The sequence below is a fragment of the Sorex fumeus genome, unplaced genomic scaffold (assembly GCF_029834395.1).
Source record: "Sorex fumeus unplaced genomic scaffold, SorFum_2.1 ptg000122l, whole genome shotgun sequence".
In the NCBI taxonomy this organism is placed as follows: Eukaryota; Metazoa; Chordata; class Mammalia; order Eulipotyphla; family Soricidae; genus Sorex; species Sorex fumeus.
The window spans coordinates 10,203,311-10,229,638 of NW_026606179.1; the positions used below are offsets into that span (position 1 = coordinate 10,203,311).

Below are 26,328 nucleotides of genomic sequence, written 5' to 3' on the forward strand. Positions count from 1 at the left end.
ACCTCCAGGAGTAATTCCTGAGTGCATGAGCCAGGAGTAACCCCTGTGCATTGCCGGTGTGATCCCCCAAAAAGTTAAATATAGGGTCATAGCAATTATACAGTGGGGAGAGCGCTGGCCTTATGTGCTGCTGACCCAGATTTGGTCCCTGGCACCCCATAGGATCCCCTGAATACCACCAGGAATGATCCCTGTGCAAGGCAAGTACCTCTCTGCTGCTCAATCTCTTCAGCACACTGTCTTGATTTATTTAGAGATAAGGTTTGACATGACAATTCAAAAGCAAGAGGACATCATTTTCTTTCCTTGAAAAATAAATTTTGAAAGACAGTTTGAGCTTGTAACAAACAAAAACAAAAAATATAAGTAGTACAGGGCTTAAGGCTTAAGCTTTGTATACTGTCAATCCTGGTTCAAATCCCTGATACCACCCATGGTCCTCTCCCACCACCCCTGCACCCTGAATACTGTGGTAGGTAATTCCTGAGCACAGCAAGAGCCAGGAATAGCCCCTGAGCTCTTCTGGCTGTGGCCCCACCGAAAAATTCAAACATAAAGAATCTGAGATTGAGGATGAGAGCAGTGGTATCCGCAGAGGTACTTAAACAGGGCCAGAGAAGCTCCCCACAGGCTTTGATAGGATCCGAGCAACTGGCACGAGAGGATGAAGGTGAGGTCAGACCCCAAGAGGAAGAAATAAAGATGGTCCAGGCAGGGCTGGGGGGGTGGGTAGTGGACAAGATAAGGCATGTCCTGGAGTGCAAACCTTGCACGCTTTCACCAACAATTTTGTCTGTCTCTCTCTCTCTCTTTTTTTTTTTTTTTTTGGCTTTTTGGATCATACCCGCAGATCCTCCAGGGTCACTCCTGACTCTGCACTCAGGAATTATTCCTGGCATTGCTCAGGGGACCATATGGTATGCTGGGGATCGAACCCAGGTCAGCTGTGTGCAAGGCAAACACCCTACCTGCTATGCTATTGCTCCAGCCCTGTTCTGTGTCTTCTTACCTGAGTGTCCTGTTTCCTTCCATCTCTCTGCCTAAACCACCTTTGATCATCTTCAGTCATCGGGATGGTCTGCGGGATCCACCTGACTGCCAGCCAGATGTTCATCGACCCTGGTCATCTTCAGTATTTAGAGGGAGAGGCTATACTGTTCCTCATGAAAGTTCCCGACAATGCCACGGAAGTCAGCTGGCACCGTGGCTCCGAGCCCACGGCAGAAACTCTCATCCTGAGCTACTTTCCTCTCAAACAAACCTGGCATCAAGGTCCCATGTTCAGTCACCGGGAAAATATGACTGAAGAATTCCTGTTCATCAGCAGGGCTGAACTGAAGGACACAGGAAATTACACGGCCAAGGCGGTCAGCAAAAATGGGGTCCAAACAGCAACGGCCCTGCTGCGGATTGGAGGTGAGCAGGGCGCAGGGGATCCAGCCAGGGCGGCCCACTGGACCCCTACGCCACACCACATCCTCTGCTGTCTTCTAACGCACCGCATGGCCCAACCTTTCTCCCTGAAGCTCACTGTCCTCTCTTGTACAACATGTGAGCACGCTCGTGGGGGGGGGAGGGGGGGAGTGGTATATATATATATATATCAATATCTGGCTTTGTTGCAAGTCAAAGGGGACCCTTTGTAAGGTGAGGGGCTCATGAAAGTTGTGGGGGTCTCCTGTTCTGAAGGGGGCCTCGCCCAGCATCGCTCAGGGGCTGTTCCGGGCTCTCCCACTCAGCAGCAGCCCTGGAAGTGCTCAGGGGGCTGTATGCAGTGCTAGGGATCACATGGGTCAGCCACATAGCAGGCCAGACAGAGCCCTGCGCTCGCTCTTCTGTGCTGCTAGAGTACTGTAGCCATCTGCACAGGCTTCTCTCGAAGACCCTCCCACTGCTCCTGCAAGAGGAGGTCCTGACTTGAGGATTTAGCAGCAGCAACCACAAAGGCTGAGGGCCTGGATGCAAATTTCATGGGTGGAGCACTCATTTGGTATGTGGGAGTCTCATGTTCAATCCCAGGCATCATGTGGTGCCTGGAACACAGCCAAGAGATGCCTCCCCCTCCCCCCCGCCCAGGTACTGAACCATGAGTAGCCCTCAAGCACCACCCCCCAAAAGCAAAACAAATAAGTAAATGAAAGAATCCACCAGTGAGCAGAGCAGATCTTGGGAACCCACCCCTAATTCTGCCCCTCTTTCCTGCCTACCCCAGAGATCTATCTCAAGCCAGTCCTCACACTCAACACCAGCTCTGCAGTGGAGTATTTGGATGCCGTTACTGCCAGCTGCAGCACCAATACCACCCAAATCAAGTGGTACTTGTCCGATACACAGGTGGCCAGCAACGATCAGATGACACTGTCGTCAGACAACAAGACCCTCACCATCCACTGGGTCAGCCGCTCTGACAGTGTGATTGAGTGCATGACCGTGAACTCCGCAGACATGATTCAGAAGACTTTTGCCGTACTGTCTGTGTCCTGTGAGTACTCTCAGGTCATGGGAGTGAAGCTTGGGAGGACTCAGGTAAAGGTAAAGGTAAAGGCCCTCCCGTTGATCGTCGATTTGCTCGAGCGGGCCCAGTAACGTCTCCATTGGAGACTTTGTTGTTACTGTGTCTGGCATATCCAATACTCTCGGTAGCTTGCCGGGCTCTCCGAGAGGGGCGGAGGAATCGAACTCGGGTCGGCCACGTTGGCCGCTTGGAAGGCGAATGCCCTACCTGCTGTGCTATGACTCAGAACCTTCTGAAACTCTCAGACAGGCCAAGTTGGAGACGGGAGAACACCAAGGGCTTGCAGATGACCTTATCATGGCTGGAATCCAGGTTCATTGGCCTGTGGAACCCTTTTTTTCCTTTCCTCAGAAATCTGATCTCTACTGCTCAGATTAGAACTGGGTGGTTGAGGTTCTAACTTGGAGATCCAGAGGATATTTAAAGCCCAGTCACGCCCTCCTTCCGTTGCCATGGAGACTGAGCTTACCTTTCCACCTCTGGAACTAGTCTGGAACTAGTCTTATAGTTCCCTTAGTTTTTCTGGTCGCAGGCTGGATGAGGCTGCCCTGCCAACTGACCCATATGAAACAAAATGCTCCTCCTCCCCACACCCCATCCGCCTTACACTGCTTATCAGCCAGAGGTTTGGAACTAAGATACCGGATACAGGGGCTTCAAAAAAATAATAATAAAATGTTGCGGCAGGAGCACACAGTGGGTAGGGTGTTTGCCTTGCACGCGACAGACCCAGGTTCAATCCCTGGTATCCTATATGGTATCCTATATGGTCCCCCGAGCACCACCAGGAGTAACTCCTGAGTGCAGAGCCAGGAGTAAGCCCTGAGCATTGCTGGGTGTGACCCAAAAAGAAAAAAAAATGTCCTGTGCTGGGAATTCTTTCTGGCCGATTGCAAGAGACTGAAGGGAGCAGTGGTTGGGATATTCTCTACTTTCTGTTGTAGAATAGGATGAACCCTCTTGGACTCTCAGTTTTCTCCTCTATAAAGCAGGACATGGGTCGATGCATGGGTTGTTGTGGGAATTAAGTGAGTGTATGGCCAGTGGCCAGCGTGCAGGGGACCTGGCTTGGCTGGCTTCTACCCTGAGTGTACTTAATTATAGTGTCGAATCTACCCTGGTGCTAGGTAATGGGGGGGGGGGCATTATTTTCATGCTCCTCCTTGTGGGTCTCGGAGGCACCTGGAGTTATAGGTGGAGTCCCTTGTCAGGAGGCAGACTTCCTGTGGGTGTGGGAACAGGATGAACCCCCAGGAGTCAGAAGCCAGCTTGAGATTCCCCACTATCCCTGCAGATGGCCCTGACTCCATAACCCTGATGAGCAGCCCCTTCCACTTGGATGGAGTCTTGAGAGCAGACCTGGGTTCGAGAGTGGAGATGAACTGTTCTGCATACCTCCCTCAGACACCCAACAAGTACAAGTACCACTGGACCCACTTCAACACCCTCCAGAACTTCTCAGGGACAAGCATTACCCTCAAAAGTCTGACTGAGGCGCAACTGGGCCGGTACCGATGTACCGTGGAGAATCCTGCAACCCAGATCATCATGTACCAAGACGTGTGGGTCCAGAAATCCAGTAAGTGCTCAGGCTGCTGACACACCCTCTCCCCCAACTCTTTCTTTCTGTTGTTGTTTTTTAATTTTGGGGCTGCATTGGGCTGTTCCTGAGGTTTATGCATGGCTCTGCACTCAGGGGTCACTCCTGACAGGCTCAGGGAACCATTTGTGGTGCTGGAAATCGAACCCCGCTCAGCTGTGTGCAAGGCAAGTACCCATCCTCCCTGTTCTATCGCTTTGGCCCCTGAAATTCAGATTTCTTTTTTTTTAAATTTTTTTAATTTTTAATTTTTTATTAGTGAAACTCCATGTGGTACAGTTGTTGACCTTACAAATTTCTATGCTTGGGTTTCAGTTATACAATGATTGAGTACCCATCCCTCCACCGGTGCCCATTCCCTACCTCCAATGCTCCCAGGATCCCTCCCACCCCCCCAACCTCCATCCCACCCCACCCCCGTGGCAGGGCATTCCCTTTTTTTCTCTCTCTCCTTTTGGGTGCTGTGGTTTGCAAAAGGGGCATTGAGTGGCTATCATGTTCGGTCTATAATCTATTTTCAGCATGTATCTCTCATCCTGGGAAGGTCCTCCCAACACCCTTTACTTGGTGCTCCCCTCTCTATCTGAGCTGCCTTCTCCCTCAGCATGTGCAGCTGGCCTCCAAGCCATGGAGTGAACCTCCTGGTACTTATCTCGGCTATTCTTGGGTGTTAGTCTCCTATTTTGTTACTTTTATATTCCAGAGATAAATGCAATCTTTCTATGTCTGTCCCTCTCTTTCTGACTCATTTCACTTAGCATGATAATTTCCATGTAGTACCACTTGTATGAAATTTCATGACTTCATATTTTCTAACAGCTACATAGTACTTCATTGTGTAGATGTACCAAAGTTTCTTTAACCAGTCACCTGTTCTCAGGCATTCGGGTTTTTTCCAGATTTTGGCTATTTTTGTGAACAGTGAAGCAATGAACATAGAAGTGCAGATGTCATTTTGACTGTACCTTTTTGCCTCACCGGGATATATTCCCAGGAGTGGTATTGCTGGCTCAAATGGGAGCTCAATTTCTAATTTTTTGAGAATTGTCCATACTGTTTTCCAAAAGGGCTGAACCAGTCAGCATTCCCACCAGCAGTGAAGGAGAGTCCCTTTCTCACCACATCCATGCCAACACTGGTTGCTTTTGTTCTTTTGGATGTGGTGAGATTCAGATTTCTAAATTTTTTTGTTGCTGTTGTTTTGGGACCACAACTTGGGGCTTATTCCTGGTTCTGCACTTGGAGCTTATTCCTGGTTCTGCACTCAGGAATCACTCCTAGCAGTGCTTGGAAGACTATATGGGGTGCAAGGATTGAACCTGAGTTGACGGCATGCAAACAAACATCCTACCCACTGTCCTATTCTCTCCGTTCCCTGTGAAGCTCAGATTTCTAAATCTTCCCACCTGTGAATTCACAAAATATTGCAAGGGGGGGGGGGTGCTTCGTTCGGTGGCCCAGAGCCACCTCCCTTCCTCCCAAGCCTCTCCAGAAGAGAGACAGAGAGACAGGAGGGGACCACAGCCTGATGGTGAAAAATGGCTCCTTTAATGCAGAGCTGCTAGCATACTTATAGAGCATCTGAGGGGGGTTGAGGTAAGGACATAGATGCGTTTGATCTGGAAATTTACATACATCATTTATATAGATAAAACATCTGGGAATTCCCTTTCAGGGAGATTAACGCAAGGAGACACTGTCTCCCAGGGACATCTGCATTGCTTTTATGTTTCCCTCTAGTTGTATACTTGCAGTTTGGATAAACACAGTAAGAGACAAAGATCCCAACACTTCATCCTCTGGGCTCTGGGAGCAAGCAAGGCTTTTACTGTAAATCCCAGACAAGTCTCCTCAGGCCAGTTCAGCTTGTCCCTCTCCATGGGGGTCCTGTCTCTTAAGTCATAACAGCTTGCATCAAGACCATGCATTTATGCTTTCTAGACTGTCCCATTTCTATGCTGGGTTAGCTTTGCCACTCGCCCGGGGTCCATCTCAGTCCTACAGTGGGACTTCCCTTTTGGGGTGTTAGAAACTACAGCAACTGAAGCCCGAGTCAAGTAATTATGCCCAGGAGTAGATATATTTCAGAGTCAATCAACTCCCGAATATCAGGAGCATAGCATTAACAGTCTTTCTTGTGTTTAACCAAAGAACACTACTCTATAGTAAAAGTAAAGTAAGTAAAGGCCCTCTCCGTTGATCATCGATTTGCTCGAGCGGGCCCAGTAACGTCTCCATTGGAGACTTTGTTGTTACTGTGTCTGGCATATCGAATACGTCACGGGGAGCTTGCCAGGCTCTGCTGTGCGGGCGAGATACTCTCGGTAGCTTGCCGGGCTCTCCGAGAGGGGCGGAGGAATCGAACTCGGGTCGGCCATGTTGGCTGCGTACAAGGCAAACGCCCTACCACTGTGCTATAGAAAAGCAAGTACAAACATACAACATTTTAAATACAAAGCACAGAATTGGCAGAAAGTTTTGGCTTATAAATAATCAAGACTGACTTGGGGAACTGTGACAATGAGAGGTAAAATACAAAGAAAAGGTTAAAGATAAACTTTAACTAAATTAGGGATTCTAGGAAGAACACAATAATCCTCCCAGGAAGGAGGAAAAGGGGCAAATCACCAATGAAGCCTAAAACACTTAGGGCTAATATGCAACACCCACCTGAATGCACTTCCCCTAGACTGTGTTCTCACCATGGCAGGGGATTTTCTCCTTCCAACACACACACACACACACACACACACACACACACACACACACACACACGCCACTTGTGGAGGTAAGAATCCCCACAACCTCTCTGATCAGAGTCACCAAACTTCCTGGCCACTTCCTGGGTGCACCTGTGCTGGGTGGCCTTCACATTCTCCCTATAGAGTGGGACATGCTCATTAGCCTCCACAGCAGATGAGAACAGAACAAGGGATGCCTACGGGCCTGGGCAGGACAGACCTCCTCTGCCCTCGGTGAGTGTTGCCCCTCTGTAAAATCTTATCATGCCGAAGGTTGTGTGTTCACGGGCTCACTGGATGGCACTGTCTCACTGCCCGCGTTTGGTGCTCTTGAGCCGCTGTGTGTGGCCTGGATCAGAACGGCTATTGGCCAAGGGCAGACGGAAGAAGAAACGAACCAGGCTGCTCTATATCAATAGTAGTTTATTCCAATCCTCTTCACTCCTGTCTTTCTCTGCCTCCTTCTCTCCTGGGCCCCAATCTGGAACCCCTCTCCTTCTGGCTCTGACTCTGAATCTCTGGAGCCCGAGCTCTCTCGCTTCTGACTCTCCTCCTCCCCGAGCTTACAGTCTTAGTTTATATAGCAATCACGTAAGGTGGTGACATAAAGGTGGGTTTAATATTGACAAATCAACAAAGAGGGGTAAGACGACTCCTCTAGGAGATTAACTCAAGGATAAAATCTCATCTAAAGAGATTACTCCAGATTACTAGGAGATCCGCTCAAGGGTGGGATCCCAACAAGGGTGTGTTCTTCCCTCAGTTAGTAATCTACTTATATAGTTATAATAAATCTACTTCTAATATTTCTAGCAATGTCATTCTGTATGAGCACAGTAAGATATAAACTTAGTTTGTTTCTTCCTGAGAACATCTCACTATACATTCCTCAGTCCTCAGGCCAGGTTAATCTTTCTAGCTCCAGCAGGGTCCTAGTCTCGTTGTTACTTACTTTTGGATCATGACAGCATTTGTCCATGATCATGCCCTCAACTTATAGTTGAGTATCGTGGCACTTTGGCCTGGCCAAAGGGTAGCTCACAGCTTGCCCTGGGTCCATTCAGTCCCTCATCGGGACCCTGCTTTTGGGGTGCTAGGAACTAAGGGCAACTGAGTCAAGAAAGCAGATGCCCAGGAGTAAATATTATTCGGAGTCAATAAACTCCCAAGTTACAAAGCATAATATTAACTGTCTTCCTGTGTCCACACAGAAAGGACATTGCTTAGATAGGTGTGACCTGATAAACCTAAGGCTACCTGAGGAAGGACAAAACAGTGTTATCCTACACCCCTCTTCTTCCCTTTGGCTGCCCCCAAGGGGAAAGAGGCCCGGCAGGAGGAGGGAAGCAGAGATTCATCAGGGCTGTGACACCTGCAGATTGAATCGGGAGCAAAACAGCCTAGGAGATCACCCTCACACAACCTCCACCTCACGGGGTGCAACTGGCCACTAGGGGAAGACAGGTGCTAGGCCAGTAAAATTCAGGCTGAGAGCCCAAGGACCTGGTTCCTGTTCCAGGCCGGTTGTTGGTCCTCTGCATAGACCAGCCATCAGCTGCATCTCTTTGAGCCTCAGTTTCCCCAGTCATGTCAGGGTAGTAGGGGAGGGGGTTGTCAGCAAGGTGACAGATGAGGAGGTGATGATGCTGTGTGATCCTACTGCCTATTTAGGCCTTTTCTTTCTTTGTGTATGTGTGTGTGTGTGTGTGTGTGAGGGCGGGGGCGGGGGGAGAGGAGTTTGAAAACATCCAGGGGGTTGGGGGCAGGGGTACTATAGCTATGAACTCAGGGTCACTCCTGAAAGTGTTTCAGAGACACCCTGTGCTGGGGATGGAACTGAATCTTCCTGCACACACACAGCAAGCACTCGCTGCGCTGAGTCTTCCTGCTCCTCTGGACCATGAACTCTGCTGGGCTGAGCAATTTTTAGTTCCATGTTTCAACTCAGTGCTTGACACAGCACCTGATGCTAAGTTGGAACTTAGCGAATATTTGCAAAAGTGGGCCTCCCTTCCCCTGTACCCCCTCCCGACAAGTCACATCTTGGATCTTCTCCAGGAGTGCCTGCAGCAAAATCACGCATGTCTTTGTTCCCTTGTCAACTGTCTTCTCCCCAACTGGAATGTCAACCCCACTGGGGCGGGTCTGTCCTGTTCCCTGCTGAATCCCCACTGCCCGAACTGTCACTGTGGGATCTCTGGGGAAAACAGAGGGGTGGATGAGCCAAGAAGGGGAGTGCGGGATGTCCCTCACCCCCATCTCCTCTCCTTCCAGTGTACATTCCTGATCCCAGTGATGGTTTTCTCCTCGCCAAGCCCTTGGTGGTGCTGCTCATTGTGCTGGCGGTCCTGGGTGGCATCTCGCTCTGTGGAATGCTGCTGTACACCCTGATTGGCCCCTGCTCCAAGAGGTACCTATTGCCTTTGCTCAGGCTGGGGACTGGGGATGGGCAGGGAGAGCTAGCTCTATGGACCAGGTTGCCTCTGTGACCAGTGTAGACAGTGAGAAGGTTCAGAGTCAGCTCCACTTCTAGGTGGCTGTGGGGCCTCACAGGGGCTTCGCGTTATAGCCCAGGTGTCCATGGTGAAGCAGCTGGGAAGGGTCACTGTGGGAGAGTGGGCAGCAGGCCCACAGGGTAGCATGCATCTGGCATGTGGCTGTTCCTATCACCAAGCAAAATTCAGCAAGCAAGGAGCGAACTCTGCTCTGCTGGGGAACTTGATGGTCAGAGGGATGACTAAGGTTTCACCAAATTCCAGCCCTACCTGGGCAGATTATTCAGGAATGAGTGTCCCTATGGTGATGGCTACTCTCAGACCCCACCTGGGAGGATGGAAAGAGAATCACTGGCCCCAGAGAGTTCTGTGGAGAGTGACCAGTGAGTAGCATCTGGGTGTAGACAGACCCGAGTTTTTCCACCTCTGCATGATCAACACAGAGTAAAGTGAGTCTTTGGAAGGAGGTGAGGTAAGATGTTGGGGACAGCTGCGTCCCGAGCTCTGTCTAGGGGAACGTGACCAACAGTCATTATAGCCGCCAAAAGCAGCGAGGTGGGGATGAAGTTGCTGGTAATGACGACAGTGTTGGGGACAGCAATAATAGTGTTGTCATGGTGGCAGCAGTGCTGGCGGAGAAGATTATGGTGTGAAGGTTGTGGCGGAGCTGCCATTTGTCATGACAGTGGGATGGTGACGAGGAAGTTGGTGATGGTCACCCTGGTGACAGTGGTCTTGGTTATGCTGGTGATGGTGAAGATTTTCAAAGATATTCTCTTTTGTATGATTTTAATTTCTTTTTAATATTGAACCTATGTGTAATTATTATGTGACCTCTATACCAAGAGGCTTACACTATTGACCACCAAGGAAATAACAAGCAAGTTTGTCCAGTTACGCTTTGGGGTATCTCCTAGAGGGTTAAAGTATTATTAATAAAGACTTAGAAACAGGCTGGGTACATAGCAAAAATTCAATATAGTTTCTAGTATTATATGATGATACTGCCTCTGTACCATCATCTTTCCTCAGTGAGCAATGACAATGGGTGACAAGTACATCTAGGGAGTTTGGGAAGATTGATACCACCCTTATGTCTTCATGTTGAAAGAAGGCCTCACCCAGAGGTGGCCCACTCTGCACAGAAAACTGTCATCCCAGCATCTTCACAGAGCATGTTTTCCATGATAGGGGGTAGAGGGCACTGTGTTAGGTGAGATTCAGCCTGTTGGCCTTCATTATTCTAACTGTGTCACTTTGGGTGATTCGCTTAACTCCCACTTCTTCAACCACAAGGTGGGATAAAACCCCGGCACCCCAGAGGGTCCCCCAAACCCTGCTGGGAGTGATCCCTGAGTGCAGAGCCAGGAGTAAACCCTGAGAACCACCAGGTGTGGCTCAAATACGAAAAAAGGCCCAAGTATCTATTTGTGTGCCACTGAAAATGTTCCTAACAGTTCCTATAAGTGCAGTGCCACAACTGAGAAAGTAATGACTATCATCATCGACATGCAGTTCCAGAATCTTTCCCAGATATATCTGTTCCTTCTCCCTAATCTCTATCTCATGTCATCTTCGTCCAATGAACTTAAGACCTCAGAAATGCTTTACATATGTGGAGAATTAAGGACTCATGTCCCCTCTCTGAGGCCAGAATAGCACAGCTATTCTATGCTATTACATAAATATATATAATGTATATATTTATGTATATAAATATAAATATATATAAAATATATAAAGGGTACTTGCCTTTCACCCAGCTGACCTGGCTTCAATCCCTGGCTCCCCATAGGGTCCCCTGAGCCACACCAGGAGTGATTCCTGAGCACAGAGCCAGGAGTAAGCCCTGAGCACTACTGGGTGTACCCCAAAAAGCAAAAGAGAAAAGAAAGAAAAGAAAAAGCTCAAGTCCCTATATTTACCCCTCTGCTCTGGGGCTGTCAGGGAGAAGTGTTGGGGATGAGAACACGACCCCCTCACTCTCCTGAACGTCAACTCTCCTGAATTTTCTTGGTGTCCTACAGCCCTAATATGCGACTTCCCTCTTTGATTTTGAGACATGTATTAGCCTTAACGTGAACTGTTCTCCATGGTTTATTTCCCCTCCCCTTGTGACCTTGCTGCTGCTGCTGCTATAGTTATGTGGGTCCCAGGCTGGCTTGTGGTGTTCTCGGGGTGTGCACTCTGCAGGGTGCAGACTTTCTCATGGTGGCCTGAGCACTTGGCTGTGCTGCTGGCTGGGGGGTCCCATGCACACACTCACCCAGGGCTGAACTTGACCATGAAGCCTTTGGTCATGGGGCCTATGCACACTTGCTTGCCTGCATGGCACTCTATGATGGGCTCTAAACAACTGGTACTGTAGTGGGCTCAAACTCGCCACCTTCCGGTAGCAAAGCAGGCACTTCAGTCATCGAACCAGCCCCAGAGGTCCAGCTATGACATCTACCCTGATTTCTCCTCATAGGATGAAAGGGACCACACAAGTGTCCACCTCAGAGCTGTAGGACAAGACATGCGGCAAGGGGCTGGGGCAAGAGCTGCTGGCCCCCTCTGAGATGCACCAGCCTGGACCAAGTCCAGGGTCTAGCGGAAGGGATCACCAAGCCACTCAGAGGTGGGGAGATGGATGCTCCTGGAGACCCCACCTAGAACCTGCAGTTTGACACCTGAGAACCTGGCCCCTGGCTGCTGCCTGTGCCCATCAGATGCAGACCAAGGTGGGTCATGCTCAGAGCTCCAGATTCTAACTCAAACTCTGCTTCCCTGTCAGCAATTGAGCTTCCAACCTCTCTGCCCTTCACCTGATGCTGCGGGACCAGGTGGGGTGACACACAACTGCTCCCACCTCAGCATTGCCAGTGACAGAGATGGAACAACCTGGACTCGAGGAGGGACCATCACTACTAAAAACCAGACCGGGGGGGAAATGTCCAACTGACAATGAACATGTTCACAGTTGATGAAACGTACTGGTGAAGCTTCATCTGATCCACTATGATTCTGAGGAGGCACAGATTGATCTAGATCACATGTATGGTACCTAAGAATCTAAGTATCGAGTCCTGTGTGTACACTTGGGCTGTGTGTGCAAACTGCTATTATAATCAGAAAAAAATAAACAAACTTAAAATAATATGGCGCATCTTGAGGCTCCATGATGCCATTCCATTTTTTCCAGCCCATTTTCATTAATACGGCCAAAAAATATCTTTATAAATATATGAAATTCTGTGGTCACATTATAGAACGCAGAAAGGATGGGAGTGAGGAAGAGACAGAGACTCGCTTGCCAGAAGCAAACAACCACCTTGAATGTCTCTGCTCCCATAAACTAAGCAGACAGGAGAGCATCTAGAACTAGGCAAACTCTAAGGGAGTAGATGCCACAGCTAAAAAGAAAATTGTCAGAGGATCAGGCGGGCAGAACATAATACCAGACACAGGGTGGGCAAAGCTAAAGTCCAAGTTGTGGTGCTGAAGTCCAAGATCACGTTGATGTTGGTGAGCCCCCATGGGTGACTTATATCAAGTGGGGAGAAGAAAGACTTTCTCCCCATCCGCCCCTGCCATCTGGGACCCAGGGTTACTGGGTTCTTGTCTTGCCTCCCAGAAAGGAATTTCAGGAGTAGACAAGCAGTGAAATAAAGATTTTATTTGGAGGATTTTTAAGGTGGGAGGGAGAGAGGGAGGGGGAGAGAGAGAGAGAGAGAGAGAGAGCGAGAGAGAGAGAGAGGTACTCAAGAGAGAACACAGGCTTCTCCAAGGACGGAGAGAAAGCCCCTATACACACATCCTAGCATTAGACACGAACGCATGAAAGTACACATCTCAAGAGGGAGATGCGGGCGACACATGTGCTCAGCCCACATGTGCTCGGCCATGTGGGTGCAAGCAGCACATGAGCTCAAGCAGCATATGCGCGCCCTTCCTTTGTTCAAGGTGGCCTTTATAGGGTTTCTCCAGCCTGCCTCCATGTGAAGCTTCTTCCCAGGTAAAAAAGTCCATTGCTAAGGAGGTTGCCAGGGAGGTTGGGAGCCGTGATGGTCTTCTAAAGTTAATCGGATTAAAAGGATGGTCCAAAAAGAGGAACTTCATGGGGAGGAGGCCTATATCCTCAGGGTCTGCCGAATGGTCTTAACAGGTCTTTGTTTTCTGTATTCACAAAGTGGGTCAGTCCTAGAATTCTTCTTCCATGAAACTTTGTTTCATTGCCAAGAGCCTTTCCCTACCTACCTGCCTACATCAAAGTGACTGGACACTTGTATCCCACCAGGGCCCTGGGTGACACATGATTTTCACAGGAAGGGAACCAGTGCCATCACCTGATTTCTTAATTTTCCAGGAGCTGTGGCCTCAGGCTGAAACCAGGGCTTGCTCTCTGCAGCAAAGTTCCTTCTTGCTTGGCCCAGGCCTCCATGTTTGGGGGTTAACACCAAAGAAGTGAATTTCAGGAAAACCAAGAAGCTTATATTCGAGATGTCTGATGGGGAAAGAAGGTGGCATGGGGGGTGAGGGGGGGGGGGGGAATGCAGGAGCATACCTACCGCCCAAGCTAAAGAAACCTGGGGGGGGGGGGGAGAGAACTCTGGGTAGTGAACCCCCAAGAGAGCTGAAGGGCCCAGCCTCAAGATCTGGGTCTGGCGTTTCTGAAGTCTTCTTAAATAGGTTCCTGGATCTCAAAGGCTGCCTTTGGAGACACGATTTTTTTTTCTTAACCTGATCCATTGTCTGAGTCCCAACACCTCGATCTTTCTTTTATCTCTCGTCCCCTACTTTCAGTTCCCACTCCAATTCACTAAAAATGAGTAATCCCGAGACTAGGCTGCTCATTTCTGAGGGCTCGCGGTGCTCAAGGATGACTCCTGCCTTGTGCTCTGGGGGCCAGGTGGGGTGCCGAGATCCAACCCCCGGCGGTGTCGGGGAAGATGCCCTTCCTCGCCGGCCCTCAATCTTATCCATTTCCTAGAGGCAGGAACATGTGAAAAGGCTCCCCCAAAGCCGCTAAGAGCACACACACAGCCATACCTGAACGCCCAACTCGCGCCCGCAAGCGCGACTGCGTTCCGGCGCATGCGCAGATCCACGCAAACGCCGGATAGCAGCTCTGCGCATGCGTGCGCGTGCGCCTCTGTGTGTGTGTGTGTGTGTGTGTGTGTGTGTGTGTGTGTGTCTGCCTCTCTTACACATTCACGCCACTACAAAGGGTAAAATAACATGATCTGTAGCCCCTTAGAAGCCCACCGTTAGCCCACAAAACTAGAAAATCCAACTAGGCAGATCTCTCTTGCCTCTGGCACAGTATTGCCGGGGGCGGGGCCACCACGTGCGCAGCAGCAGAAAGGAAAACCGCTCAGGCATTCTTGGGAACAGTAGGCAGGGGGCGGGGAAAGCAAGAGGAGGCGCAGGGGGTTCTGGGAATTGAAGGCCAAGCGCGCGCAGCAGCCGTAAGTACTGGCGGAGCTGCCGCGGAGGATCCTGGGAGTTGTAGGCACATGGCCCTTGTGCGGAATGGAGTTTCCGGAATCACTTCCGTTTGCCAGCTTCCGCGTGCCTGTATAAACGTCCCGTTCCCGACTTCTGGCCAGGTGAGTAGTTGTCCCGCGGCGGCTTGGGTCGTGGGCTCCCGCATTTTTTAAAAAAATTTTTTTTATTATTCCGGTGCCTTGTGTTAAGGATGCTTTCCGGCGATGGTGATTGTTGTTTCTGTGATGCCTAATCGCTTAGATCCCTCCTCTCCAGGAGCCCCGGTCCGGGCTGTGCAGACCGGCCCATGTCTCATCCTCCTATCACACTCCCCTCGCCGGTCAGCTTCGATTATTTTCCTCCCCGCCGTCTCCAGTTGGCACATCCGGGAGACCCTAATTCTTTGCCGGACCCTCTGCCCTGACCGGGGGATGAGGCGAATGCTCCCTCCCTATAACGGAACTTGGAGCCCGAGCGTGGTCTTCTGGGCGCTGTTGTCCCTGTCATCCTACAGATGAACTCAGCCAACGCCCAAGGAGGCTCAAAGGGTGGGTGTGGGCACTGCAGAGTTGAGAGAAGGCCCTGTGGGAACCCGGCTGGGTCCTTGGAGCACCCGCCCTTGAACACCCACTGGGGAGCACAGTCGAGGCAGCCGCAAGGAGACCAAGTTGGGCAGCTTGGAGAATTGGGGATTGTAGAAGAGGAGGGAGGAAAGCCAGTAAATCCAGGGAGAATCAAGTTAGGTCTGGGAGAGAAAATAGGACCAGAGGCGACCCAGTGGCAGGCGAGGAACCAGCTGGCTGAGAACTGGACAGAGCAAGCACCAGGAAACAGGTGTTTTCTTGGGGTCAAGGGGAGCCAAACGGCATGGACTCTCATGAGAACCCTACTGAAGACGGTGTCACATCACCCCCCACAGCCCCAGAGGGAACCATAGACTGCCCTTCTGCCATCTTTCCCCTGACAGAGACAAGCCCCTGGCCCCCTAGTCTTGACATTTTTCTTTTGGGGGAGGAGTGCCACACCCGGCCATGCACATTCCTGGCTCTGCATTCAGGAGTTACACCTGTCAGTGCTCGGGGCACCATATGGGGTTCCAGGGATGGAACCTGGGTTGGCTACATGCATGCAAGACAAGCACCCTACCCAGTTGTACTATCACTGGGACTCTGGCCCCTGATATAGTTGTGGCTCCTCTCAGACTCCGCATTGCCCTGTGGACTGGGTCCCTCTGATCAGGGCTATGGAAGGAGAATGTGAATCCGTCCCCCCAAACAGGATCCGAGTCCAACCTGGGTGTGACCTGCCTGTCTTTACCCTTGACGGATGCGACCAGGAGGCAGGAGCCCCAGTCCACCATGTGGGACCCACGTGTCAACCTCCCCCGCACTGCCTCCAAGAACCCTGTTTCGTGGGCTCTGCTGCTGGTCTATTCCTAGCCAGGACGCCCCTATCCCCATCCCAACCCCCAAGCCCGGAATCCCCATAGAAACCATCCCCCTCTCTCCCAGTTCAGGAGGAGCTGCCAACAGCCAGGACTCCAGGATGCCAGCCCCTCAGTGCGCCTCCTGCCAGCAGGCACGCGCCGCCCTGCGCCGCCCGCGCTCGGGGCAGGCCCTGTGCAGCAGCTGCTTCTGCGCCGCCTTCGAGGCCGAGGTGCTGCACACGGTGACCATGGGGCAGCTGCTGCCCGCCGGGGCCGTAGTGGCCGTGGGCGCGTCGGGGGGCAAGGACTCCACCGTTCTGGCGCACGTGCTGCGCGAGCTGGCGCCAAGCCTGGGCATCACGCTGCAGCTGGTGGCGGTGGACGAGGGCATCGGCGGCTACCGGGACGCGGCGCTGGCGGCCGTCCGCGAGCAGGCGGCGCTCTGGGAGCTGCCGCTCACCATCGTGGCCTATGCTGACCTGTTCGGGGGCTGGACCATGGACGCCGTGGCCCGCAGCACGGCCGGCACCGGCCGCAGCCGCGCCTGCTGCACCTTCTGCGGGGTGCTGCGGCGCAGGGCGCTGGAGGAGGGGGCACGCCGCGTGGGAGCCACACACATCGTGACCGGTGAGCGCAGGCGCGGGGCGGCCAGCTGGGAGAAGCGAGAGCGCGGAGCAGTCTGCAGGGAGAACTCGGGGATTAGGAATGAAGAAGCATCCCAGGAGCCAGCCCAGACCTATAGGCAGAATGGGGGGCTGCTGTGGGCGGAGAAGCCCCAAGACCCGAGAACCGCTGGGTCACCAGTGGGGGGCCCAAGGCTCTGAGCGCAGCGTTAGAGCCTGTCCATATGCACAGTCCCTCCCCCTCTTTCCAAACACCACCATGCACTCCAGACACCTTTCCTGCCGGGCTGCACGGCCCTGTGCATGGTCTGCGAGCACTTAATTTTTTTCATTTTGTGACTGTCGGGGCTGATTCCTGACTGCGCTCAGGGATTATTCCTAACGGGTCGGCTCGGGGAACCTTATGAGGTGTTGGGGGTCTAGCCCTGGTCACCCGTGTGAGAGAAGGCGCCCTCTCGCTGTACTGTCACTCCAGGCCCCAGCTGCGAGCACTTTGAAGGGGGCCCCCATGTGATCTAGAGTGCACAACTGCTCATTCCATGCGTGCAGGGGCCGCTGCACGGGGTGGGTTGGCTCGGTTGGAGCCAAGTGTGACCCCAGATGACTCAAGGGGACCCCAGCTAGGTAGGTTCCCCACGTTTCTCCCTCTCGGGCCCACCGCCAACCTCTTCCCGGCTGCTCTGCAGTGCTGGGGGCTGCCCCGGGCAGGGACCTGCTCCCCCACTCCCCGGACCCCGTGCCCGCTCACCTGCCCCGTGCCTCTCCACAGGTCACAACGCAGACGACATGGCCGAGACAGTGCTCATGAACTTCCTGCGAGGCGACACGGGGCGGCTGGCGCGTGGCGGGGTGCTGGGCTCCCCTGGCGAGGGGGGCGCCCTGCCACGCTGCCGGCCGCTGCAGCTGGCCTCGCAGAAGGAGGTGGTGCTGTACGCGCATTTCCGCCGCCTGCGCTACTTCTCCGACGAGTGCGTGTACGCGCCCGAGGCCTTCCGCGGCCACGCGCGCCGCCTGCTCAAGCTACTGGAGGCCGCGCGGCCATCGGCGGTGCTGGACCTGGTGCACTCGGCCGAGCGCCTGGCGCTGGCCCCCACCGCGCGTCCCCCACCCCCAGGCGCCTGCACACGCTGCGGGGCGCTGTCCAGCCGCGAGCTCTGCCAGGCCTGCGCCCTGCTGGACGGCCTCAACCGCGGCCGGCCGCGCCTGGCCATCGGCAAGGGCCGTCGGGGGCTGGACGAGGAGGGGCCGTCGGAGCCTGAGCCTGATCCCGAGCCCAAGCCCAAGCCCAAGCCCGAGCCCGCCCTGGCCTCCCCGGCCCAGCTCACCTTCTAGGGGCCCCGGCGTGCCCCAGGGATGGGCGGGAGGGGTGGCCTAGACGTGGCCGTGGGAATGACCCGAGGGTGGAAGGGGACCCCACTGAAGCTGGAGCTTGGGAAGCACCGTTTGCCCCCCTCTGCGCTGTTGCATCAAGCTTCCAGTCTTGGGGTGACCAAGCAACTTAAGCTTTAGCCACTGGGGGGAGCTGGGCTTCAAGGAATGTGTAAAGCCTGGCCCCTTCCTGACCCAAGAGGGGACTGATAGTCAAGTCGCCCTCACTTACACACCTCCTGGCCGTCCTGGGCTGGTGGTCCCTTCATCAGAAACACCCAGTTCTGATTCTCCAGGGTCCTGGCAGCCCCCTGGATTCTCCCCTCTCGCCTGTCCACCCCCCACCCCAGGGCTACACACTCCCCCAGACAGGTCTCCTGAGGACTGCCCTCCTGTGTAAAAACACCCCACGCCCACCCCCGCAGGAGGTCACGGCCAGGCCACCTGCCTGCTGGTGGGTGAGTTGATCGAGCGTTTGCTCATTTATTCAACACTTTTTTTTTTTCGTGGTACCTTCTCTGTTCCTAGCACTCCAACGTGCTGGGGTGCTAGGATCACAGCCCTGAGCAGACAAAAGCCCTGTCCCAGTGAAGTTCACAGACAGTAAGCAAATAGATCCTGTCTCTTGGTGGCATCAAATGAGAAGAAAGGCTGGAGCCAGAAAGATTGCTCAAAAAATCTAGCGCACACTCTGCATGCAGGAAGCGTGAGTTCCCTCCCCCACTCAAATGGCCTCCCCAGCTCTGCTAGGAATGAGGTGGGTGTGGAGTGCATACTTACCACACTGAAGGAAGAGCAAGCTGACTGGCGGGGGTTTCAGAAGCAGGCTAAGCGCCAGTTCCTAGGGGCCGGGGCAGTGTCCGTCACACAGAGACCTGAATGAAGCAGAGGCAGAAACGCAAAAGGCCGCTCTGGAGAGGTGCTCAGGGCAAAGGCAAGAGTAGAAGTCTTGAGGGTAGGTAAGGCAGAAGCAAGAGAACTTGATTGAGGACTTTGGAGTAAAAGGAAGGATCATCCGGTCCCCTCCCCCACCCCACCCCACAATCACTCCAGCTGCAGTGCAGAGAATGACCAGCAGGGGTGCAAGACCCCAGGGTAGGTGAGGTGAGGCTTACCCGGGACAGGCCTGGGTCCGTACCCCCAAGGGAGCCTGGTGATGCCACAGGCTGGGCTTTCATTCCCAATTTTATAAAGGATGAATTTAGTGACTCAAAGACTTGAATTGGAGACCCTGCTCAGCAAAATGACCGCAACAGCAAAAACTGGCTCAGAGAGGTGCAGTGCCTTGCCCAGGATCACACAGCAGCAGAACACCTTTGCCCTTCAGCTATCCTATCTGCAGTAGCATTATCTTTGAGACAACTATCTAGTAGGGATAAAAATTTAAATATTCCCGGTCGGGCCTGTGATCGCTTCAACAGTTGCCCTGGTTCGGCTCCTAGCACAGCCCCTGAGCACCACTGGTTCAAAAAGAAAAAAAATTTTCCCCTTAAATTCTAATTGCCATAGATGGGGCAGGGGGGTGGGAATGGTGGATGAAATTCTGATTCACACTCGTTTTTCCAAAATGCCCTTGTTCTCGTATGTAATCAATATTATTCTAGTAGGTAATAAATGTATAAAAACATTTTAATGAGATATCTGATTCCTAGTTTTGGGGGGAGGTGCAGGTTCCTTAAAGGGCTGGGCTTGGGGCTGGGGGCATTGTCGAAGCCCATGCGTCGGGGACGCCCATTTTGCTCTCCCGGCCCCCATGTCTGGGAGCAGGGACCTGGCAGAGACTTGGGACCCCCGCCCCAGTAGCACTGTGTGTGTCTCTTGTGTGAAGAGGGAAGCGTGGGGTACAGAGAAGGGGGGGCCAGGAGCTGGCTCGGAGCTGGACGTGGACAGCGCACACCCGGCCCAGGATGGGCGCAGCACCGGGAGGGCAGCCAGCGGGGTTGGGGGGGGGGGGCAGGGTCCCGGGCGCAGGGCCAGAGGGCGCCTCTGCTCAGTGCTACCCTGGCTCCCAGCCGGACCCTGGAGACGGACGGGGAGCCCGAGCCTCTCTGCGGTTTCCTGCCCCTGCACAGGACATTGCAGTGGAGCAAGGCCCAAGAAGAGGGACCCGCAAGGCCCGCAGGGAAATCACCTCCGGGCCGGGCCCCACACCCAGATCATGGTCTTAAAGGATCCTGTTTCTGCTTGATGAAAAGTGGGGGGAGCACCCGGACAGGGAGCCCAGCCAGAATTCCTGGGATTCCAGGCCCCCCCCCACTTCACATGGGTCCCCACTGGGAGCAACTCCGCAGCATGGAGAGCCCCTGACCCCCAAACACAGCCAAATGGAGCACGTTTGGCCACTCTGGAACCATGAGGGGGTTCAGGTGCTCAGACCTGTCCAATAGACAACAGCGGACAGGGCAGGGTGAGGGGAGATGGTGCAGGGCACCTGTAAGAGGTGCCAGGGAGGGGTGCAAACAAGGGGACACCCAGGATCGCCCCAGACTGAGCCCCGCCAGTGAGGGGGGCTTCAGCAGAATTAGTGGGAAAGATCTCCCACCCAAAGGAGCTGCGAGATGACTTAGGGTGCCCAGGGCCAGGCTGACACAGCACGGCAGATGGGTGCAGGCGCTTCTGGCAATGGTCCCCATGGATCTGGGTAACTGGGACCTGGGAGATGGCTGGGGTTTGCGACTCATGTCAGGGGCTCAGCGGGCAGCACTGGGCACCCCTCACTCCTTTCCCTTTCCACATCACCCAACAGGAGGCTCAGGCGTATGGGGGGGTGGCACATTGGGGATGGGGGGGTAACAATGCACCAAACCACAGTTGGTCAGAGGCCCCAGAGATGCTCATAGCACCGGATACCCCCTCCCTCAGTGCCTGTCTCGGGGCGCTCACCTGTATCCCACCAGAAGCCCAGGGAGGGCTGGACAGCTGAAGCAAGGACAGTCAGCCAGGTGGGGAGCCCTGGGGAGACAGAAGCTCAGTGTGCACCCCCATTCTCTCTGTGTCCTTACCCATTCCCATGGGTGCGCCTGGATCTCTCTGTAACCAAATCCCCCCACCCCCCAACCACCACCACCACCACCACCACCATGGCCGTTGTCCGGAGCTGCTGGACCATCTCTCTTTCACCTCAGAGACATGCTGACCCCCTGCCCCCCGCCCTCTGCAAGCAACTCTACACACACACAACCCACCCAGCCACCCTGCACCTTCACCACCCACTGCCCGCAGTCCAGCCCTGCCCTCTCCTGGGTCTCCAAGTCCCCAACCCAACCCCAGCCCAGCCTCCCACTGCAGACAAGGGGCTCCTGAAATTCCTGAAGGCCGAGTTCTCAGGGCGCCCCGCCCACCCAGGTGCCCCTTGGGCTGAGCCCCACTTCCCATCCACACCGCACCACACCCCGCAGCCGCCCTGCGCTTCCTGCTTCCTTGCCGGGACAATGCAAGAGGCATGCGGCCTTTTGTCTGGGGCTAATCCCACCGCTCTTGCAAGGCACCAACGACCCCTTTGTTCTGCAGCCTCCGCGCCCAGCAGTGGCTCAGAACCTCCACCTGCCTTGGGTAATACCCAGCCTGGGATGTGCCACTCCCGCCTCCCTGCGGGGAGTTATTTTCTCCCAGGACCTCTGGGAGGGTTCAAGATGGAAAGAAGAGCCCAAAGAGAGTGGGGAGGGCACTGGCCTCGCGTGTGGCTCACCTCAGGCTGATTCCCAGCACCCAGTTGGACCCTCCGAGCCCTGCCTGGGAAGATCCCTGAGCACAGGCCCAGGACTCAGTCCTGAGCACTGCCACATGTGACCGACACCCTCCCCCCTCCAAAATTAAAAAGGTGTTTGCGGGGGGCCCCGGGAACAGCTAAAGGGCTGATTCCATGTTCTTCAGGTTCAATCCCCAGCACCGAGAACTGGGCAACCGAGCCCAAACACTGAGCTCCTAGAGCCAGGGGTAGCCCCAAGCACAGCTGGAAGTGTCCACTGCTCCCGAAACAAACCCGATTACTTCTGGGGAGCAGAGAAGCGAGTCAGGCAGTTGGAGAGTTTGGGGTGATGTTCAGGCCAGACCTCTGCTCCCTCAGCCTCGTGGCTTGTGCGCCACAGCCCCGGCTTTCCTCCCTCTCCCTCCATCCCCAATTCCCCCACCACACTGGCCTCCTTTTTAGCATGTGCTGTTCTCTCTCTCTGGAGCAGATTCTTCCCCTTCCTCCAGACCTTTGCTCAAAGATATCTTGGGGACACGCAAGGGGAAGAATACAGTGGTGTAGAGTGCCCATCTGCAAGCATAAGGTCACAAGTTGAACTCCCTGGGATGTCATATGCCGAGAACCATTCTAGCATGCGCGCACACACACACACACACACACACACACACACACACACACACTGTGAGGGGTTGCCTGCCGCCAGGGGTGGGTGGACACTGCCCCAGAGGGCATGAGCCCTGGCCAGCCCTGTCACTAGAAAGATACCTGAGCACTGCCACCAGAAAGCTGTTCCTGGAGCATGCCACTAAGTGCCCGGTCAGCCCAGAGGGCAGAGAGTGCTGCAGCCCATGAGAACACCAAGGCTAAGAGCATGGCGCCCCCTGCCCTGTGAGCATGTGCAACCCTGGTTGGCGTCAAAGCCAAGTGTGTGAGCAGAATGTCAGGGTGTGGGGTCCCCTGAAGAGAAGGGAAGGAGGAGAGGGTAAAAAAAATTACATGCAAGTCACTCAGTTCGAGAGTCAGGAGAGAGTGCAGGGCAGAAGTGCTTGTCTTAGATGCAGATGGCCCAGGATCAATCCCAACACCCGCAGGAGTGAGCACAGAGCCAGGTGTCACCCCTGAGCACCACTGGGTGTGGCCCAAAAAAACATAAAGAAAAAAAGAAAGTCACGTAGTTGGCACTTTCCTAACCCTCCGTCTTTCTTATCCTTCTCAGGCTGAACGCGTAGCTCACAAGACTTTCCCTCCATGCCTTCCCAAATAGGGGCAGAGATTTCTGTCTGCTTGGGTCACTGGCATCACCGCCCTGCATTAGGACCATGACAAACGTGGGTGCTCAAGTATGTGTTGACAATGGGCAGGAGGAAGGGCAGGAGGAATGGAGGAAGCGAACCCCAGTAAAGGAGTTCCAGGGTCAACACATACTTGGCCGGTGGGGACATTAGGACGTGATTCAGCCACAGGAAGGAAGGGCAGTTCTCTGCCCCCACCCCCCGCCCCCTGCCACCTCCATTTCCAACAGGCCAGTTAGGGGTTGTCCCGGCAAGGGAGGCAAATCCAGAAAGGAAAGGTCCCAGCGAAGTCAAGTCCAGGGGGTCAGGAAGTGGGATGCGTGTGGGGGTTGAAATGGGTAGGGGGACGGAATTCAGCTAGAGAAGACGAGAAAGTTCTGGGGTCCAGGTTGTAGGAGTGTTAAGGTGCTGCCTTTGCATGGGGCTGACCCCAGTTCGATGCCCAGCACTGCATAGGGTGCCCTGTGCCCCACCAGGAGTGATTTTGGGGTGCCTGTTTTATTGGGGCCACACCTGGGTCACTATGGGTGGGGGTTTCTGGGAATGGTACCTGGGCCTTCTGCATGCAGGGTCAGTACCCCAACCCTTTGAACCATCTCCCCAGTTCTAAATTGGACATTTCAACGTATTTTGGTTTTGGGTTTTTTTTCCCTTGGGGGTGCGGGTCTTGGTCACACCAAGCTGTGCTCGGGGCCTGATCCTCGCTCTGCACTCAGGGCTCACTCCTGGTGGGTCTGGGGGGACCATAAAGGATGCCGGAGATCGAACCCAGGCCAGCCACTGTGCTATCACTTCAGCCCCTCAACATAATTTTTTTTTGGGGGGGACACCCGGTGATGCTCAGGAGTTACCCCTGGCTCTGTGCTCAAGAATCACTCCTGGCGCTGTTCAGTATGGAATGCTGGGGACCGAATCCATGTCGATGTCGTACAAGGCAAGAGCCCTCCCCACTGTACTATGGCTCTGGCTCCCATGAAGTTTTTAAAAATCAAATTAATTTGTGTGTGTGTGTGTGTGTGTGTGTGTGGTGTGGAAGTGGAATACAAAGGTGCCAGGGCCAAATCCAAGACCAAATCCAGGACCTCACATTTGCAAAACACGAGTCACAACCTGGGCGGCCCCCTAAGCACCGGGGTGGGCTCCACACAGACTCAGAAACACATGGGCTGCTCCGCTGAGAAAAACAAAGAGGCAGATAAGGAATGAAAGGGGGCAGGAGGGAGCGCCTGGCCAGACCACTCAGTGCGAGGCTTCCTGCACAGAAGGGGGAGTGGGGGGGGGGGTATGTGAGGCGGGGGAGAAGAGGAGGGGTGTGGTTCTGTTTGCCGGAAACGCTCTTTTTGTCCTAGACTTGGGTTTTGAGTCCAATGTGCCCTTCAGAATTGATTTGGGTTTGAACTGTCTAGATCCACGTTGACAGATTTTTAGAGGTGGGCAGGAAAGAGGGCGGGGAGAGGAGTGCGTCTTGCTCCTGCCCCTCTTGGTGCCTTGGCAGGCATGCATATGCGCGCCTCTCCTTCTGCGCACCCGGGGCACGAGTGCGTGTCGTTCCTGCCTCCTGGTGCACGTGCGTGTCATTCCCACGCATCTGGATAACGTGCAAAAGCGTCACTCCCAGGGGCACGTGTGCACGTGCGCTGTCTTCAAGCATCTGGCCCAGGTGTGCTTGCGGCCCCGCGTGATGGGCGCAGCAGGAATGTGCACCCGGTGTCCGTGCGCATCTGGCTGTGGGCGCGCACCCCCCCCCCCCCAACCCCTCACCCCCGTCCCCGCAGAGCTGCTTCCTCTCCTTCCTAGCCGGGTGTTCTAGAGGTTTCTCCGTCCCACGCCTATACCCACTGGCCTCTCCCCTTCTGGCTGACCACCTGCCGGCTCCCGGGAAGCCTTTGTGCGGGACCTGAGCCCTGAGCCGAGGCCAAGGCTGACCGGGTGGGGAGAGCATGAGGCGGCCCAGGGTTGTGCTGGGATGTGCGGGCGTGCTGGGCACCTCCTGAGTCACGGCGTGGTGGTCGCGATGGGCGGCAGGACCACAGGCAAATTGCAGAGTCACTGCGGAGTTTAAGAGGCTGGGGGAGGGGCCAGGCACGGCCTTGAGCGAGTTAGGACACGTGGGTGCCCTAAACCCAGTGCCCACATGGGTGCAGGGAGCCTTTCTGACCAAACCACTGTCTCCCCTGAACAAGGGTCTCTGTCCCCACTCTTTTACTCTAGGTCTCTGTCTCTCTGGGTCTCTGTCCCCCTCTCTCCAGGTCTCCGTCCCTCTCTGGGTCTCTGTCCCCCTCTCTGGGTCTCTGTCCCCTTCTCTGGGTCTCTGTACGCCTCTCTCCCTCTGTCCAAACCGCAGACTTCATCGCTTGTCACATCTCTGTGCCCGCCTCCCGTTTGCAGGCGGATCCCAGAGGCCCCTGACCCTGCTCCCTGGCGCCTGTCGTCAGCCTTCCAGGTCCTGCTGTGAGGAACATGGGGAGTCCCCTCTGTGCCCATGCTGTTTGGCTGTTGGTCATGGTCCCACCCCCAACCACACCAGGGGCTCCCAGGGCCTGCTCAGGGCATGCTTGGGTTCCCAGGGTCATGGGGCCAGAGCCCAGGGCCCTGCACGTGGGGCACATGTCATGCAAGAATGGCCCCACCTGGTGGGACCGGGGATGAGGGGCACTCCTGTCCTGCATGGTGCTGGGCATCTACTACAGAGCACATGCTTTCTAGGGGCATCTCTAGCCCTCGGGCCCTTGCCCCGGCCCGCCTCCTCCCCTTCCTCTCTCCAGACCACAAGCCCTTCCCCACAGCTATCATTCCCCACATGCAGAATTGGGGCACAGTGGGTCCAGGGTCTACACTGTTCTGTTTCTCTCCACTTTTGCCCTCGTCTCTGAGACCCCTTGCCTCCTCCACTTGGCGCCCTCTGAATCCTGACACCCCCTCTTCCCTACATACCCGGCACCTTCCCATCACCACCCGCACAAGCTGCTTCTCACTGTCCCTGCTCCCTGCTAGCCTGGCAGTGCCCTCCGCCCTGCCCAGGACCCTTCTCTGCCAGCCAAGTCTCATTACTCTGTGGCTGCTTCTTGGGCCAGAGCAGGAGGGAGGGGAGGGAATGGGGACATTGCA

The 26,328-nt window shown here is 54.4% G+C and overlaps 2 protein-coding genes across 2 annotated transcripts; both read left to right on the plus strand.

The window, feature by feature from the left end:
- Positions 1–1,073: 1,073 nt before the first annotated feature.
- On the plus strand, positions 1,074–9,389 carry CEACAM18 (CEA cell adhesion molecule 18). Its single transcript, XM_056135548.1, has 5 exons — positions 1,074–1,416; positions 2,213–2,482; positions 3,810–4,094; positions 9,131–9,266; positions 9,350–9,389. The coding sequence occupies exons 1-5, from the start codon at positions 1,074–1,076 to the stop codon at positions 9,387–9,389; spliced, it is 1,074 nt and encodes a 357-aa protein (XP_055991523.1).
- A 6,950-nt stretch (positions 9,390–16,339) lies between these two features.
- Positions 16,340–18,206, plus strand: CTU1 (cytosolic thiouridylase subunit 1). The gene is made up of 2 exons (XM_056136357.1): positions 16,340–16,873; positions 17,639–18,206. The coding sequence occupies exons 1-2, from the start codon at positions 16,366–16,368 to the stop codon at positions 18,199–18,201; spliced, it is 1,071 nt and encodes a 356-aa protein (XP_055992332.1). The 5' UTR covers positions 16,340–16,365; the 3' UTR covers positions 18,202–18,206.
- The last annotated feature ends 8,122 nt before the right edge of the window (positions 18,207–26,328 follow it).